The sequence below is a fragment of the Danio aesculapii genome, chromosome 21, assembly GCF_903798145.1.
Source record: "Danio aesculapii chromosome 21, fDanAes4.1, whole genome shotgun sequence".
In the NCBI taxonomy this organism is placed as follows: domain Eukaryota; kingdom Metazoa; phylum Chordata; class Actinopteri; order Cypriniformes; family Danionidae; genus Danio; species Danio aesculapii.
Window position 1 is genome coordinate 7,514,655 of NC_079455.1, and position 18,529 is coordinate 7,533,183.

Consider the following 18,529-nt stretch of genomic DNA (forward strand, 5'->3'; position numbering starts at 1 on the left):
AACAAACAAACAAACAAACAAACAAACAAAAAATAATAATAACACAGTTGAAGTCAGAATTATTAGTCCGAATTATTTCCCAAATGATGTTTAACAGAGCAAGGAAATTTTCACAGTATGTCTGATAATATTTTTTTTTCTGGAGAAAGTCTTATCCATTTTATACTAGAATAAAAGCAGTTTTTAATTTTTTTAAAAAAGATTTTAAGGTCAAAATTCTTAGCCCCTTTAAGCTAAATATTTTCTGATTGTCTACAGAACAAACCATAGTTATACAATAACTAATTACCCTAACCTGCCTAGTTAACCTGGTTAACCTAGTTAAGACTTTAAATGTCACTTTAAACTGTTTAGAAGTGTCTTGAAAAATATCTAGTAAAATATTATTCACTGTCATCATGGCAAAGATAAAATAAATCGAGAAATGAGTTATTAAAATTGTAATGTCTAGAAATGTGTTGAAAAAATCTCTCTGTTAAACAGAAATTGGGGAAAAAATAAAGAGAGGGGCTAATAATTCTGACTTCAACTTATTCAGTATTCATATATATATATATATATATATATATATATATATATATATATATATATATATATATATATATATATATATAATTTTATTTTTTATTTAAATTATTGTCATGTTTTTGGTGAACTATTTTAAAAATATTTTGTTATTCAGACAAACTGGCACTTGTGAGATGGTGATTCTACATTGAGGGGAGTTCATTGCATTTTTTTTTTCTAATGCTGTAATATGAGCATTAGTAAATTTCTTTTTGACATTTACTATAATATTAAAAGCTACAGTTTAATAGTAAATCAGAACTATTGCATTCAATAACCAGCCGCTTGTTAAGTGTGACAAAATAAATTAAGTTTAGTCGAAAAACGGCCGCTATAGTTATGAAGAAATGTGCGTCTGTTTAATACAGCATGAGCTGCAGTTGAAGGCTGTGCAGAGTGTGAGTCACCTGACATTAAGCGAGTGAGTGGCACAAGCAGCCGAAAACATTTGGATACTTAAGCTTAAAGGCTTCTCAATGCAGTGTTTCTGTTGCACGGAACAAAACTACTCAACTAAACAAAGTTATGCCACCTGTGCGCTAGTTTAAAGTTCAGAGTTTATAGCTACACCATGGCTAATACGCACGCACACTGGATTAACTATAGCAGCGGGCCGTTCACATATCGGGTCTTTTCCACGGGCAAGTTCGTTATTTCCAATGTAAGAATGCATGCCAATATGCGGGTGCTAGCGGAGCGATGCGATGAGAGAGCCATGCGTAGTGGTGAGAGTTGTGCGTGGCTTTTAGTGCAATGTAAACAAAAGATATGGTAAACGAATTATTACAATGATTATGTATGAACGCAGATGATAACAACCGTGCATTTAAATTCTTGCCTAATATAAAGGTTAAAGTTACATTAGTTGTGATAACCGTGAAACCATGATTATTTTTCAGACTATATAATCGTGCAACCAAAATCTATAATCATTATGCAGTTTAAAACATAACATATGAATGTGTCTGAATGTAGAAGAAGCCTACTTAAGCAATGCACTGCTTTTGTTGTGCTTTGAAACTCAACATTTGAATGTTTGTAAAAAAAAAAAAAAGCCAATATTGTACAATGCAGTGATGTTATATAGTTTCAAAATACAATATATTTACATTTTAATGTAGAAAAAATACAACGTGGGTGTCTTAAAGGGCAAAAATACAGCATTTGGGCTCCAATATTGCTGTTGGGTCATCACTTGTATTGCAAGTCATATCTCTCCAGGCCCTCGTTTGGGATGCTCAAAACAACCACGTAATTTATTCTTTTAAGCTTTTTTTCTTCTGAGCTTTTTTGAGGTTGTGCTCTATTCATTTATTTAACTACAACTGTTTATTAAGTTAAAGGTTTGATACTGATTAGAACTTGAAGTGGCGATGAGGTCCTACAATTTTCTGAGAAGGTATTTAAAAAGTCTTAAAAAGGTATTGAAATTTACCTTTAGGATTCCTGCATATACCCTTATATCATATCATATATCATATCATATCATATCATATATCATATCATATCATATCATATCATATATTATATTACATTATATTATATTATATTATATTATATTATACTAGATTATCACGATTTGCTTTCTTAAGACTTTTTCACAATGCTGTTATCCGTGTTTCTGTCTGCATCCCTATAATATTATCTAAATGAAATTAATAATAATGATAATAATATATAATAATTTCATTTAGATAATATTATAGGGATGCAGACAGAAACACGAATAACAGCATTGTGAAAAAGTCTTTAGAGTTTATATATATTTTATGTATAATTTATAGTAATTATTATTATTATTATTGTTATTATTAATATTATTATTATTATAGGCGTGCAATATTTTGTGCTTTTATTTTGTCCATAAGATATTGTCATATAGCACAACCTTATCTAAATGAAAGTTGCATAGAGTTAAAAGTATACTTCCTGCATAAAAATGCGAGATCAAGGTCCCATAATGCATTTTATAACCTTAAATAAACACCTGTTTGTTTGTTTTTTAACCAGGAGATTAATTTGAGTCAGAAGTTTTTACTGCGCATTCAATAAGCTGAAGTTGCTGTCAAAAGAGTTTGCCTTTTCCTGAGTTGCACATTTCTAAGCGCACATTTCCAGTAGGGGGCAGTGTTGTTTTACGCTTTACTTGATGCCCTCTTTCACATTCTCCATCGCCCCTCTTCTCTCTCTCTCTCTCGTCAGGGCTGGTGGAGGTGGACGAGGGCAGGAAGATAGTGTTTGCTCCAGGCCAGTCTATTCCCCTGACGATTGTCAAGTCGGATGGAGGCTATACTTACGATACCTCGGATCTGGCTGCCATCAGAAATCGTCTGTTTGACGAGAAAGCTGACATCATCATCTACGTGACTGACAGCGGCCAGGTGTGTGGGTGTAGATCTGGATCTGTGGGTAACTCGTGTCACAGAGAGTGTTGTGAAATCTTGAACATGCCCTGGAGCACAGTTCTTCCCACAGATATCTGATGTGTATGAGGACACATGCAGCAGGGGTCAAGGGCGCCGCATTCACCCCAGAATTCAAAGCATGTATATTTTTTCGAAATGTGTGCGGTAGACTCCTCAAATATTAATGCGGTCTGGGTCAGGAACGCGGTCTGCTCACATCGCTACACGTCTGCTTTACAATTCTGCACTGTGTTGACAATTTGGCTGAATATAATGGAGTCATCATGAAGATCTTGATCACAGAATTTGGGGGTTTTATTAGATTTTACTTTCTTGTATTGATGAGCAGGGCCTGTATTCACAAAACGTTTTATCTGATCACTAAAAGTTCTTCTAAATAGAAGTAAAAGATTTAGATTTTTAAAAGATTTAGAGTTTTAGTTCACCCAAAAAGGAAAATTCTGTCAGTAATTTCTCATCTTCATGTCGTTTTCAATTCTTAGAGACCTTCATTCATCTATAAAACACAAATTAGAAGGTCAAGGTGCTCCAGAATTGGCCAGCCCAGTCACCAGAATTAAACATTATTGAGCATGTCTGGGGTAAGATGGAGGAGGCATTAAAGATGAATCCATATAATTTTGATGAACTCTGGGAGTCCTGCAAGAACGCTTTCTTAGATTTAGTTATTTGAGCAATTGCAGAGATGTATGGATGAAGTCCTCCAAGCTCATTGGAGTCATACACAATATTATTTCTTTTTCCACTGCATCATGACTTTATATTCTATACTGAACATCATTTCTGTTAAGTGACAAGACTTTTGGGTAACACTTTATAAAAACTACACACTATGAATCATTTATTAAGCATTAGCATCTGTGAATTCATTATTTGTTAAGCATCAACTCTAAAATAATAGGCGTTAGTAAGCAGTTTATAACTGCAGCTATGAATGCTCTATTCTTGACTTACAACCACATTTGTAATGTTTAATAATTGTACTTTCTTACTTTGAAAAATGAATCATTAACAAAGTATTTGTAAAGTATTATTTACAAACTGTTTGTGTTTAAGAGAAGTTGGTGGTTTTTAAGATAATTTAGAATGAGTTAGTAAATGATTAATAAACTATTTAAATCAATATCATTTATATATCTGATTATTCAGGCATATAGTAATGGTTACTAAGTATGTTAATACATGCTTTATTAACTCAACTTCATGCAGTTTTGTGAGCTAATCTAAAGTGAGGACTATTTATGCTTTTCTAAGTCCCTTATAAATGACAATTAGAGGCTCTATCAAATGAACTAAAATGATCTAAAATGTTGCTGAATAACAGGAGTGTCAAAATATAACATGAAATCGGATAAAGCAACAACAATATAATAATTTAACTATATAATAGGATGCAATGTTTAAACTGCACAGTAATTTTATTTTAGATGAGGTTGCAAAGATTTATTTTTTATTCGTTTTCATTCAAACGAATAGGAATGAATAATGCCGTTTATTTTCTTTTTCCCTGTTTAGAATTTAACTGAGCCTTTAATTATAATTTATAAGGAATTTATAAGCATAAATAGGCCTCACCGTACTTTAGATTAGGTCACAAAACTGGATGAAATTGAGTTAATAAAGCATTTATTACATATTACACACAAATTAACTAGTATATGCCTGAATAATAAGAATTATAAATGTTAGTTTGAATAGTTTATTAATCATTTACTAACTCATTCTAAATGATCTTAAACAACTAATAATGCTTACATAACTGGTTTGTAAATGTTGCAATACTTAATTTAGTAATGAAAAATGAATCATTTACAAAGTATGAAAGTACAGCTATTAAGCACATTATAAATGTGGTTGTAAGTCTAGAATACTGCATTTGTTGCTGCAGTTATAAACTGCTTACTAACGTTTATTAATGTAGACTTAATGCTTAACAGATATTCAGTTCACTAGATGCTAAAGCTTAATAAATGATTCATAGTGTGTAGTTATTATAAAGTGTTACAGACTTTTGTCTGTTTTTGGTGAAATAAGCTTAATCTAAAGGCCTTCGCCTTTCATTTAAGCCTCTTCTAATACCAATTGATCAACTAGAAGTCAAGTTATTATTTGTTGTTCCTAGAACTTGGACTTTTGTCAGGTAGTGTATTGCCCTATTCCTCATCCGCTGTAATTTGTCTAGCTCAAAAGTAACAATGAACTTGCAATGCCTGAAAAAATGCCAAGTGCTCAGCCATGAGTATAAAACATCTACTTAACCACTTGCTACGCTGCAGGCACACCAAAAAATGTGGTGGTACCATTGTCACGAACAGAAAACCATCTTCAAAACACAAAATTAACAAATTAAGATGTTTTAGCTCTTTCATCATCCATTTAAGCTACAGAAATGGTCACAAGACATTCAAAGTGCTAAAAAGGAACCAAAAACTTTAACACCTTTTTTTGATGGTCCATTTGAGTATTAATAGACTGTCTACTTAATGTCTGTTGATACTGCTGCTAATTAGACATTTAACTGACTATAAAAAAACTTTGCAAGTACATGCCAATTTACACCAACTTACACCAATCCCAACCTAACAGTCTACTTAAAATCTAATGAGAACTAGTTGGCATGTAGTTGCAATGCAACTTAAATTCAACAAACGGACCATCAAAATAAAGTGTGACCAAAACTGTCTAAACATTCTACATGACTTCATTGGCTCAACTGTAATCCTACACAACTCCATGAACAATTTTGTCAAAAAAAAAAGTCAAAAACTACTTGATTTGCCAATGGCTTTCTCCTCAAGTTAGGTTGTGCGTTTACTATGGGGAATACAATGCTTGCTTTCTTGGGCTTTTGACTCTAATAGCAAAAAGTCATTTTTTGAGCACCTTTTTTGAACCACTGAATTCACATGCAATGTTTTGGATGTTTTTGGTCTCAAGAACGTTGTTGTTGATGGGGGCTAAGGGAGCTCTCAGATTTCATTTCAAATATATGAATTTGTCTTTCAAAGATGAACAAAGGTCTCAGGGGATTAGAACATTGTAAGGGTGAGCAATTAATTGCCTAAGAACCAAGAACCTTCAATTTTTTAAAGTGAATTAATCCTTTGAAACCTATTCATAAAGCTGCTGAGACCATCTTTTACTAAGGATTTGTTCCTTAAGCTAAGAGCCTTATTGATGCAGTGAGGACCTCATTGCTACAAATGATGTCAACAGGCTTACTAATTATGCACACAAGTGATTGGCTGAGGTTAAGGGGTCTCGGTCAAAGATTTATTCGTATTTAGAGAGTAGCGCTTGTGTTGCTCTATTCAAAGAAATGTTTAGAAATGAAAACCTGTTCAAATTAAAATTTCCCAGTACTGGGTTGAGGCTGAAAGGGCATCCGCTGTGTAAAACAAATGCTGTAATAATTAGCGATTCATTCCGCTGTTAAATAAGGGACAAAGCTGAAGGAAAATTAATGAATGAATAATTAAACAAATGGTGATTGTCAGGCTCTTGAGCTTGTTCTTCTTGCAAACAGTTAGCGAATATGCATATAAACACTCTTTTAATGAACCAAGTAGAATAATCATTGCTGATAGTAAGACATGTAAATATTGTGACTGTATCCCTGACTAGTTCTACAACAGTCATATTATTCCCACAATTAAAGCAACACCTTTGTAAATCCTAGTCATTATCAAGGGTGTCTACTTGTGTGTCTACTGTAACATTTTCCTGTGCCACATTGTTTAAATAACAAATGCATTTGTGCCCATTTGTTTGCCCATGGGCATGCTGGTCTGAAAAGGAGGTGTGTTAAGGCAAATTTTTTTGCGCTTTGCTATTTTTAGGCAAGTGAAATAGACTGCACCCTTATGCCTCATTCACGCTAGCAGCGACTTTGTAGCTGCCTGTCACTCTGAGTTGGTGCTCCTATTGGCTGTCGCTCAAGAAAGTCGCTCTTCATGTACATAAAGTTGAAGCATTCTCAACTTTGTTGTGTCACTCGACACGCCCACCTGGTCGCCAACGGTTGCTGGCGCTCGCGTAGACTGAGGTCGCTGGAAGTCACTCACTCGCCGTTGAAATGAACCGAACGCGATTTTGAAAACGCGAGGCGCACCGACAAGAAAAAAAAAAAGAAGTGCAATGTGCTTTTTATGTCGCTAGGCAACAACTGAATCAGCTGTGTATTAAACGCGAGTGTTGCTGTTGATATTAATATAATTTTAATTAATTTACACAATTTTAAATAATTTTAATAATATTGTGATATTCAAGATTTGTGAAGTCATACAGAATCAGATAACTCAAAACAGTAACCACTAGTCTCTCCTCTATCTTTAAAAGTCTTCTTAGTCATCTTGACAACACAAACAATGCTGTCACTTCAACAGAAACCCTGCCTCTGCTTTCATTTTGTTGGAGAATGAAAAAGACATGACTGACGCGACACGGTTTTGCGTAAAGTGTTTACTTTTTTCAACTGCGAGCACACGGGGAAAATGCGAGGCGTGCAGGACACATAAGCAGTGCACAAAATGCTCCCGGTTGTTAGTAAATCATTCAAAAAATGCGCCTCTCAACGCAAAAAGTACATTTGGTGTGATCGGCCCCTTAGGCTATGTGTCCACCAATCATTTGCTTGGTAATGTCCTGCCCATCCTCCACTGTGATTTGATGTCTAGCTCAAAAGTGACAATGAGCTTGCAAAGCCTGAAAAAATACCAAGAGCTCAGCCATGACCGCAAAGCAGCCACTTAGCAACTTGTTACGCTTCAGGTGCTCAAATATATGGTGGTACCATTGACAACAGAAAACAAACACTTAAACAGAGAAGAAGAAAAAACGCTTTTTTGGACACGCAACCTTAACTAACCAAATGTTGATCTAACAAAATGTAAAGATGAAAAATCAAAGGATTCAAATGTAAAATATTGTTATTGTCTAAATATAAAAATGTCTTTGTCTTAATGGACAGCCATTGCATGTATCAGAATTACCTGTTTTCAGTAATGACGAATGACATTGGCCAATTATTTGACTAATCGATTAGTTTCCTTGCTGGTGAAGCATACATTTTTTCCACTTACAAACTCCGCCATGTAAATAGTGAATCCACTATGAGGCGAATGCGACTGGCTTTTAAGGCAATGGGAGATTAAACTTTGATTGGTTTAATGCATATTGTGCACAAACACACCCATAACTCATTAAGAGACTAAGGACAGCTATTTTAGACTATGCGTTGGGCTCGCTGACTGATTTTCCCATCCTTAAAATAGCTAAGGAGGATTCAAACATGGCTTAAATGCACCTGCATTGTGCACATTAAACCATAAGCTTGGATCATTAAAATAAAGCCCCAAATGTTTCTAAAATGTTTTCTTTCCAAGGTAGATTGTTTGCAACAGCTATCTTAGGATAGTTTGGGGTTTGAACTTAAGGCTGATTTATACTTCTGTGTGAAGTGCAGAAGTAATAATAGAAGTATGCTACAGCGCAGCCTACACGTGGATGCATAGCCCTCGCCATGGCCATTGGCGACGTTGGCCCCTCCCCTCTCAAAAAATGTAACTACACGTCGCAACGACCGCTTGACGCAGAAGTATAAACCAGGCTTTAGACAGTCCTCTTCACTGCCTACACGGATTTAGGAGCTAGCTTTTTGTGAAATGGACTGACGCACCAATTATTTTAAAGAGTTTCTCCTAAGTCGGCAAGTTAGGAGCTTAAGATGGTTTGTGAATATGAGCCCATTTTTCTAAATCTTTTCTTTGTGTGTGTGTTTGTGTGTTTTTTCATTGACGTTGGAAAGGCAATGCACTTCCAGGTGATCTTTGCAGCTGCTCAGCTGATTGGCTGGTATGATCCCAAGGTCACACGGGTGGAACATGCAGGTTTCGGTGTTGTGCTCGGAGAGGACAAGTAAGTGCACTGATCATTTTAGAAGTCACTTTTGTAGTTTTTCCCACCAGGGTGACTCAGGGGGCTGCAACATGTAATAAACATTATAATAATAATTGTTAATGCTTCATAAATTGATTACTGATCAGTTAAGTTGTTTTGGACAATGTTTTTGGCATAACTTTGAATACATCTAAATGCTTTACTATGAAAGCAATTCTTAATTAATGATTACTTTATTGGACGAATTTAGCAAGGATTGCATTTAATTTAGTAAAGCTCTGCTCGCACTTTGAGATTTCAGCGATGATTCTGTCATCTGAGACAAATTTGGGAAATCTTAAAGGTTTCTGAAATCCTAGGCTAAAGTGGGTGATCAGATTTTTCCTGTGATGAAGTTCTGGCAGTGTCAAAAGATTTCAGACACTTTCCTGCAGCCTGCGATGAGCATCAGTCCAAGAACCAATAGGAGCTTCGAATTTGATAACGCGATTCATGCGACAATTGAAACGACCGTGGGGAAATTTCAAAAAAAAAAATTTTTTCTTCCTGGGTTTATAATTGAGACATGTCGGGTGCAAAATTGCCGCTACAGAATGTTTACGTATGCTTAGAGAAGAAATCATTTCTCTCAGCAGGGTGGGGGTGGGGGTTTCTTTGGTGTTTGGTGCGTCTTCATTGTTGTTCAGTCTGACTTTATGACAGCTGAGATCTTACAGTGTGACATGGGAGCCATGTTCGTGGAGTCTGACATGTTACAATCGTTCAGGATTATAAAAAAATCGCACAGTGTGAGCCGGCCTTAAGAGTGACTGTAAAGCAAAATCACAAATTATTTCGCCTCAGATTTTGAATATACTAAGGCTATTATGGTTTCAACAAAAGTAATAAGCAGCAAACTGCTTTTAACGCTGACAATAAGAAAGATTTTCTGAGCAATTTGGAATGATTTCTGGAGGATCATAGAGAATGAAGACTGTAGTAATGGTAGATGGAAAAAAGCTGCATTCAATCACAGGAATAAATTAGAGTTTAAGATATATTAAAAGCCGAGAAGCATTTTTCATAGTATTAATGTGTTTAATACAATAAATGCAGCCTTGGTGAGCAGAAGAGACTTAAGGCTTTAAAATCTTTAAATGGTGGTTTAATTTTACTGTTATATTGTTGTGCACGCAACTATTGTTCAACAACATATAGAAATACACAATCCTGTGTAAATTATTCTTTTATTTGAAACCTTTTCATTTATTACATTCACACAATCATCGGCCACTTTATTAGGTACCCTACTGGTACTGGGTTGTAACTCATTTTTGCCTTTAGAACTGCCTTAATCCTTTATGGCATAGATTCAACAAGGTACTGGAAATATTCCTCAGAAATTTTGGACCATATTGACATGATAGCAACACACAGTTGCTGCAGATTTGTTGGCTGCACATCCATGATTTGAATTGAAACTGGGTGACTGTGGAGGCCATTTGAGTACAGTGAATTCACTGTTATGTTCAAGAAACGAGTCTGAGATGATTCGCGCTTTATGACGTGATGCGTTATCCTACACTTTGGTCATAAAGTAATGGATATGATCAGCAGCAATACTCTAGTAGGCTGTGGTGTTGACACGATGCTCAGTTGGCACTAATGGACCCAAAGTGTGCTAAGAAAATATCCCTCACACCATTACACCACCACCACCAGCCTGAACCGCTGATACAAGGCAGGATGGATCCATGCTTTCATGTTGTTGACACCAAATTCTGACCCTACCATCCAATTGTTGCAGCAGAAATTAAAACTCATCAGACCAGGCAGCGTTTCTCTAATCTTCTATTATCCAATTTTGGTGAGCCTGTGTGAATTGTAGCTTAAGTTGTCTGTTCTTAGCTGACAGGTGTGGCATTTGGTGTGCTGTTGCCCATCCGCCTCAAGGTTTGACATGTTGTGTGTTCAGAGATGCTCTTCTGCATACCTCGGCTGTAACGAGTGGTTATTTAAGTTACTGTTGCCTTTCTATCAGCTGGCCATTCTCCTCTGACCTCTGGCATCAAAAAGGCACTTGTGCCCACAGAACTGCCACTCACTGGACATTTTCTCTTTTTTGGACCATTCTCGGTTAACCCTAGAGATAGTTGTGCATGAAAATCCCAGTAGATCAGCAGTTTCTGAAATACTCAGATCAGCCTGTCTCGCACCAACAACCATGCCATGTTCAAAGTCACTTAAATCACCTTTCTTACCCATTCTGATGCTGGATTTGAACTGCAGCAGATCATTTTGACTATGTCTAAATGGAATGAGTTGTTGCCATGTGATTGGCTGAATAGAAATTTACGCTAACGAGCAGTCGGACAGGTGTACCTAATAAAGTGGCCGGTGAGTTTAAAGTCACATATTAAACAAAACAAAACAGTTCATACATTGTTTGATGGAGTAAAATCAAGCAAGATGCCCAGGTAGACTGTTAATATTAAACTAATCAAAGAAATAATTGACAAATCAGTTATCATCAAAAATGATTACCAGTTGCAGCCCCAGAGCTCCATGCAGCACAAGTTTTACCTATATTGATGAACGGTGATTGTTTTTGTACTCTTTATTTCTCTGATTCTTATCTAATACATATGAAATGTTTATCCCAGGAAAAAGTTTAAGACTCGTTCAGGAGACACGGTGCGACTGATGGACCTTCTGGAGGAGGGTCTGAAACGATCCATGGACAAACTGAGGGAGAAGGAGAGAGATAAGGTAAAAAAAAAGAAAAGAGGAAACAAGCACATCCTTGCCTGAAAATGTCCGTCTAGCTGGCTTTGTGTGCCTTGATTCAGAATAGATCAGTGGATCTCAAATGAGACCAGATGCGCTAATGACAATTACTGCCTATATTACTCACAACTCCTTTGTGCTCGGAAATGAAGAGCCTCCTAATGCCTCACTCGCTTGATTGATATCTCACAAATGAGCTTCTGACAGTAAAGGAGTTTGAAAGAGGCAATTATATAGTTTCAGACACAAGCAAGCAAAGCAAATGCATTTAGACATTTCGAAGAGATAGACGTCTTTGGAAATATCACACTCACAATGTTTAGTTTACTTAGGTTGTATTATTTATAAAAACACTTCATTTCCCTAAAGCGAATCCGACTTTCGCCAAATGCCTTATTTCTCAGGAACATTGAAAGTAGCATATGCTGCATTAAATTAGGCAGAAAAGTTAAAAAGCGTGTAATCGTGTGCAATGTTCCTGTGAGCATAATCAGTTCGAACCAGCGATGTAGGACAGAGCTAACATTTGATCTGATCTGAAGCTTTTTTTTTTCTCATTAAAGCACTCTTTAACACTAGTTATCTGTTCATTTTACTTTAATTGCTTGCTATCCTGTGCAAAATCCAATATGATTGTGTGAAGTGGGTCACATCTACTGATGCTCAAAAGCGAAGTAGAATAATTTTAGTAGAATTTTGTGAAAATGTTCCCCAGATTTTGAAAATGAGCCGATTTAGTTCATTATCAAGGTCAACACATTTAGTCACAGAAAGCTGCTTTGTTTTTGGTTTCTTTGCAGAGGTGGGTAGAGTAATCTAAAACTATGATAAAATGCATGAAGGGAAACGGCAAAATGATCCTTCCATCTGTTCATGTAAATGGAATCGCATGTAAATTCCTAACTGTCATTTTTTTATTTGTTTTTTTTAGTTTACTAATGTAGTTTCATAGTTGGTTTATGTCTTTAAGTGTTTTTGAGTTTCCGATTAGCACATGCAGGCTGATGTACAAATCATTTAACCCCTTAAAGGGATGTTCAGAACGATCGTTCCAAAATATCGGCCGATGATCACATTTCATGACTCGATCGGTACTCGTTAGGGGTGTCACAAGATCTCTTGAGATTAAATCGTGATGAGATTCGTCGTCGAGGTGAAAAGTTGTCTTGTAAGTTGAGATGTTATCATGATGGAGCGTGTGGGTGAAATTAGCATTGAAGTTGAAGTGATGTCACTCGGGTGGGCGGGCTGTTATTCATGTCCAAGCAGAGGCTGCAGCTACTGCAGCCACACAAATGAACCATAGATATTACCACATGATGGAATATTACTTTAGATGTGCTAAAAGTTGCATTATTGAAGTGCAGTACAGATATGTAAACACCACAATCAAACTATTATCGTGTAGGAATTTTAGCAGGATTTTGTGACAGGACAGTCCACACAGCTGTTTGACACTATATTCTCTGCACCTACACACATCTCTAAGCGCACACATATGCTGAACTGCTGGAGACTCAACACACCTGCCTTAATCATTAACAAACACGTTTCTGCTGCACGGGAAAAGCTAATTTTTTTTTTCATGGTTAAAGTGACCAAATTCTACACAAGGACTAAAACAAGCTTTATATTGTCATGTAGCACAAGTATTTAAGCATGTCCACGAGACAGAAAGAAAGCGCAATATGCGTAATCAGGCCACGAAAGTGACAGTGGAAACACAACTGGCCCTGGCTTGCCCTGGCACGCTCGCTTTCATCATTACCATTAATAAACAACAAACAACTAAATTAAAACTCTGACAGAAATTAGAATACATGGCTTTGAGAATAAGTTTTTTTTTTTTTTTACATTTTTTTTAAATATTGTAAAAGGTGCAATATTAACCCAATTAAACCAAAAACCGTGATCACAAAACCTTGATAAAATTTCATGAACCGACCCCCAGTATTAACCCATATTTACCTGTTTCAGGTTAAATGCTTAGCTTACATCTGTTGTCTTTGACCTGACTAATGGCCAAGAAAGTCATACCTCCCTGACTCATTATCCCTCCTTTCTGCTCCATGCTTAGTCAAAATAAGATCATCATCATATAAACTTTAGTTTTGTCGACTTGCAAAACTCGCTGCATGCCGACACCTCTGCATAAAAGTTACACCAGTTACTCCGGTTTCACAGCACGTATTTTATCAGCGTGACTGTACACAACTGGGATTCACACCGGGAGCAGAGCAGCGTGTGAGGCACGCGGGAATTGTTTTCTGTGTGCATGCATCAGATTCGTTTCATCAGCGTTGTTTTGGTTGCACATAGAGAGTAACAAGCTTGCACATGCAAAAGACACTAAATGTGAGCGGCCCCTTACGTCTTTATTCTGGGATTAACACTCTAAATCAATATACTTGCATGAAGTAAATAGTGTCTCAAAGCTTTTACTGGGGCTCTTTTTTTTTCCCCCGTCACTGTCTCCCCCTGCCGCCCCCCAGCAAGATGCTGCCCTGGGCGAGTTCCCATATGGCCTATGCCTAAATTGGCCACTGCACGCACCTGTGTGAAACGCACTCAGAATTGTATAATGTTTTGAGGTTATCGTGTGGTGGGGGAGAGTAGAGGGTGCCCTGGTTTTGTTCACAGGGGTACAGGTGATCGCGGAAGAGATGTGTTGTGATACTAGTAATTGTAGTTTGTTATTTCCAACCTGTTCTTCTGTGTAAGAGTATAAATGTGTTACATGATGTGAGTATCGATGTGTTACAGGTGCTGACTCCAGAGGAGCTGGAAAAGGCTCAGCGTGCCGTGGCTTTTGGCTGTATTAAATATGCAGATCTTTCCCACAACCGCATCAATGATTACGTCTTTTCATTTGACAAGATGCTGGACGACAGGGGCAACACTGCTGCCTACCTCCTCTATGCCTTTACACGCATCAGGTGAGACCCACATCAAATGGGTATTGATCTACGTAAATGATGTATCTCTTATTTTTCCTTTATTTTAACATTTAACATTCCATTAACATTTATTTTTATAGCACTTAAATACAGATTGCTATTGGATAAGATGTAATCTTAAGTGTTGAGTAAGTTACTTTAAAAAAGTAATAGATTAAAAATTACTGATTGCTACTAGAAAATTGTAATCTGGTTACATTACTAATTACTTCATGTAAAAAGTAATCAGATTACTAATTACTTTACTTTGCAGTTTATTTTAAAACATATAAAATATACTAATAAAAATGTTAAATTCGTTAATTTAACATTCACTGAAAAACTTTATAATGGGTTGATCACAGCAGATTGACTTAGTCAAAATACTTAAAGAGTTCACCCAAAACTTAAAATTCTCTCATAATTCACTAGTTCCAATCCTGTTTGTCTTTTTTTTTACACACAAAAAAAAACATTTAAAAGAAAACTGGATACCTGTTGCTATTGACATCCATAGTATGAAAAAACACTGCAGTGTTTGGGTGTTTTGTGTTTGTCTGAGGTAATTAGTCTACCTAAATGTATACAGTATATTCCAAAGAATGAAGCTGATCAGTCTCTGGCTAGGCCACTTAAGGACATTCACCGAGTTGTTGTGGAGCCACTCCATTGATATTTTGGTGGTGTGCTTTGGGTCATTGTCCTGCTGGAAGACAAACCGTCGCCCCGGTCTAAGGCCAAGAGCACTCTGAAGCAGGTTTTCATTCAGGATGTCTCTGTACATTGCTGCACTCATCTTTCCCTCTATCTTGACTAGTCTTCCAGTTCCTTCTGCTGATAAACATCCCCACATCATGATGCTGCCACCACCATGCTTCACTCTAGGGATGGTATTAACCTGGTGATGAGCAGTTCCTGGTTTTCTCCAAACGTAACGCCTGGCATTCACTCCATAAGACCAGCAAATTTAGTTTGTTATGGTCTGAGAGTCTTTCAGATGCCTTTTGGCAAATTCCAGGCAGGAATGCTATGTGCCTTTTACTAAGGAGTGGCTTCCGTCTGGCCACTCTACCATACAGGCCTGATTGGTGGATTGCTGCACAGATGGTTGTCCTTTTGCAAGGTTCTCCTTTATCGGCCTCTTTCCGGCCAGCCAGCTCTAGGTAGAGTCCTGGTTGCAAACATCTTCCACTTACGCATGATAGAGGCCACTGTGTTCATTGGAATTTTTAAGGGCAGCAGAAATTTTTCTGTAACCTTCCCCAGCCTTGTGCCTTAAGAAAATCCTGTCTCGGAGGTCTACAGACAATTCCTTTGTCTTCATGCTTGGTTTGTGCTTAGACATGCACAGTCAACCCTGGGACCTTATATAGACAGGTGTATGCCTTTTCAAATCATGTCCAATCAACTGAATTTACCACAGGTGAACTCCAACTAAGCTGCTGACATCTCAAGAATGATCAGTGGAAACAGAATGTACCTGAGCTCAATTTAGAGCTTCATGGCAAAGGCTGTGAATACTTCTGTACTTCTGTATCTAAATTTTTCAGGTTTTTTATTTTGAATAAATTTGCAACAATTAAATTCTTTTTTTCACATTATCATTATGGGGTAATGTGTGTAGAATTTTGAGGAAATAAATTTATTTAATCCATTTTGGAATAAGGCTGTAACATAAAAAAAATGTGGAAAAAGTGAAGCACTGTGAATACTTTCTGGATGCACTGTATAGGCAGAGTGCATGTACACAATGCCAGAGTACCCATATTTAACAGTTGTCTAAAGTGAAAGTACGTGAGAGCAGCCAAAATTAACACGCTGTCATCATTACCATTAATCAACAACAAACGACTGAATTACAACTCTAAAACTGAAATTAGGATACATGGCCTTAAGAATGTTATGTCATGTCATTTTCATCCGCTTATCCGGGGCTGGGTCGTGGGGGCAGAAGTCTTAGGAGAGAACTCCAGACTTCCCACTCCCTAGACACTTCCTCCAGTTCCTCCAGGGGGGATCCTGAGGTTTTCCGAGGCCAGCCGAGAGACATAGTCCCTCCAGCTTGTCCTAGGTCTTCCCTGAGGCCACGACCCAGTGGGACATGCCTGTGTTTTTTAATACTGTGAAAGGTAAAATTTTAACCAAGTTAAACCAAAAACTGTGACCTTGATAAAATCCGAACCCACAATCTTGGAACCAACCCTCAGTATTAACCCATATTTACCTTACATTAGCTTTTTAAGTTATTATTTTTAATTCCCTTTCTCAGAAATGATATGATTATGTAGGTCTGTGCTGGAAATGTAGGCCTGATTGATTCCCACAAGGGTGGTGGGAAACAGTTCACCAACACTGCCGGCTCTTCCAGTTCATTCTCACGGGTTGTTGGTCATTTGTTCTCTTGGCAGTTTAAACTGTGTTGCTGTGAGGAAACCGTGTGTGTAGGTCTCGGGGGGGCTTTGTGTTTGTGTGCACATGAATGAATGCGTGCATCTGCTGTGCAGTCAGAGTGTGTTTTTCTGGCTGATATGTGTATGTTTGTGACAGACCTACTTCGGTTGTTGCCTGAGTGGATGCTCAGCACAAGTACTCTCTTATTTTTCACTCTTTGTCGCCTTGTGTTAGCTCTTCTGTCTCAGCAGGGCTGTTGACCTCATGTCAGGAGCTTAGGGTACCACAATCCCTCTGGTCTTATGGCTCTCATGCATTTGGAGAGCTTCTATGGGCTGTTCAAAACAATTGGTTACAGAAAATCATATTTAGGGGGAAGTGTAGGTGGAAATCAGAGCCAGTGACAGGACAAGGAGCCAAAAAATAATAATTATTGGACACGGCAGCAGTTGGTGGGGATTTCAGTGCTTTGTTTTTCAGAATGACTGTTCCTATTTACTATGACCTTTTATGTGAAGCTGCTTTGACACAATCTACATTGTATAAGCGCTATACAAATAAAGGTGAATTGAATTGAATTGAATGACAGAACTTGATCCTCTAGTTCACTGGCAAAAAGGGCTTTTAGACGCTAAGTAGTGTTTTTTTGCTCATGACGTTTTTCTTTTTTATGAATTTCTTTCCATTGTGCACTTTTCATTTTTATGTGGCTGCATTAATCTCTTAATCGCTACACTGCAAAAAAAAACTTCTTACTTGGGGGTTTTGTGTCTTTTCTAGTCCAAATATCAAACACTTTATAATAACTACACACTATGAATCATCTATTAAGCATTTGCAAATAGTGGATTTATTATTTGTTAAGCATTAACTCTACATTACTAGACATTAGTAAGCAGTATATAACGGCAGATACAAATGCTGTATTCTTGATGTTTAAGCACATATATAACGGGTTTAATAATTGTACTTCAAATCGATGTCATCGATTAATTTTACATGACTGAATTAAGTTTCGCATTATTTACAAACCATTTGTATTTAAGAGTAGTTAGGGGTTTTTAAGATCATCCAGAGTTGGTTAATGATTAATAAACTATTGAAATGAACATTTTTATCTCATTATTCAGGCATATAGTAATAGATAATTTGTATGTTAATAAATGCTTTAATTCAACTTCATCCAGTTTTATGTCCTAATCTAAAGTGAGGACTATTAATGCTTTTATAAATCCCTTATAAATGACAATTAAAGGCTCTATCAAATGAACAATACATCTTTGCAAGCTTATCCAAAAAGTAAAATACTGTAAAGTTCAAGCATTGCTGGATAACAGGAGTGTCAAAATATAACATATAATTGGATGAAACAACAACATATTAATTTAACAATATATTATGATATAACATTTTAATGTTATCCAGCGATGTTTAAACGCACAGTCATTTTATTTTAGTTAAGATTGCTAAGATTTAGTTTTGTTTTATTTGTGTTAGGCTCAAAATAACCGATTAACCGTTAACCGAAAGGGTGCGTTTTTGACC

General features: G+C 36.7%; 1 protein-coding gene across 1 annotated transcript in view; it reads left to right on the plus strand.

The window, feature by feature from the left end:
- The window catches only part of rars1 (arginyl-tRNA synthetase 1), a 51,585-nt gene that overhangs the window by 17,629 nt on the left and 15,427 nt on the right, over positions 1-18,529 (plus strand). Inside the window, exons 10-13 of the mRNA XM_056446102.1 lie at positions 2,770-2,948; positions 8,800-8,909; positions 11,534-11,639; positions 14,421-14,593. Coding sequence (XP_056302077.1) covers positions 2,770-2,948; positions 8,800-8,909; positions 11,534-11,639; positions 14,421-14,593 — 568 coding nt within the window. The remainder of the gene's footprint in view (positions 1-2,769; positions 2,949-8,799; positions 8,910-11,533; positions 11,640-14,420; positions 14,594-18,529) is intronic.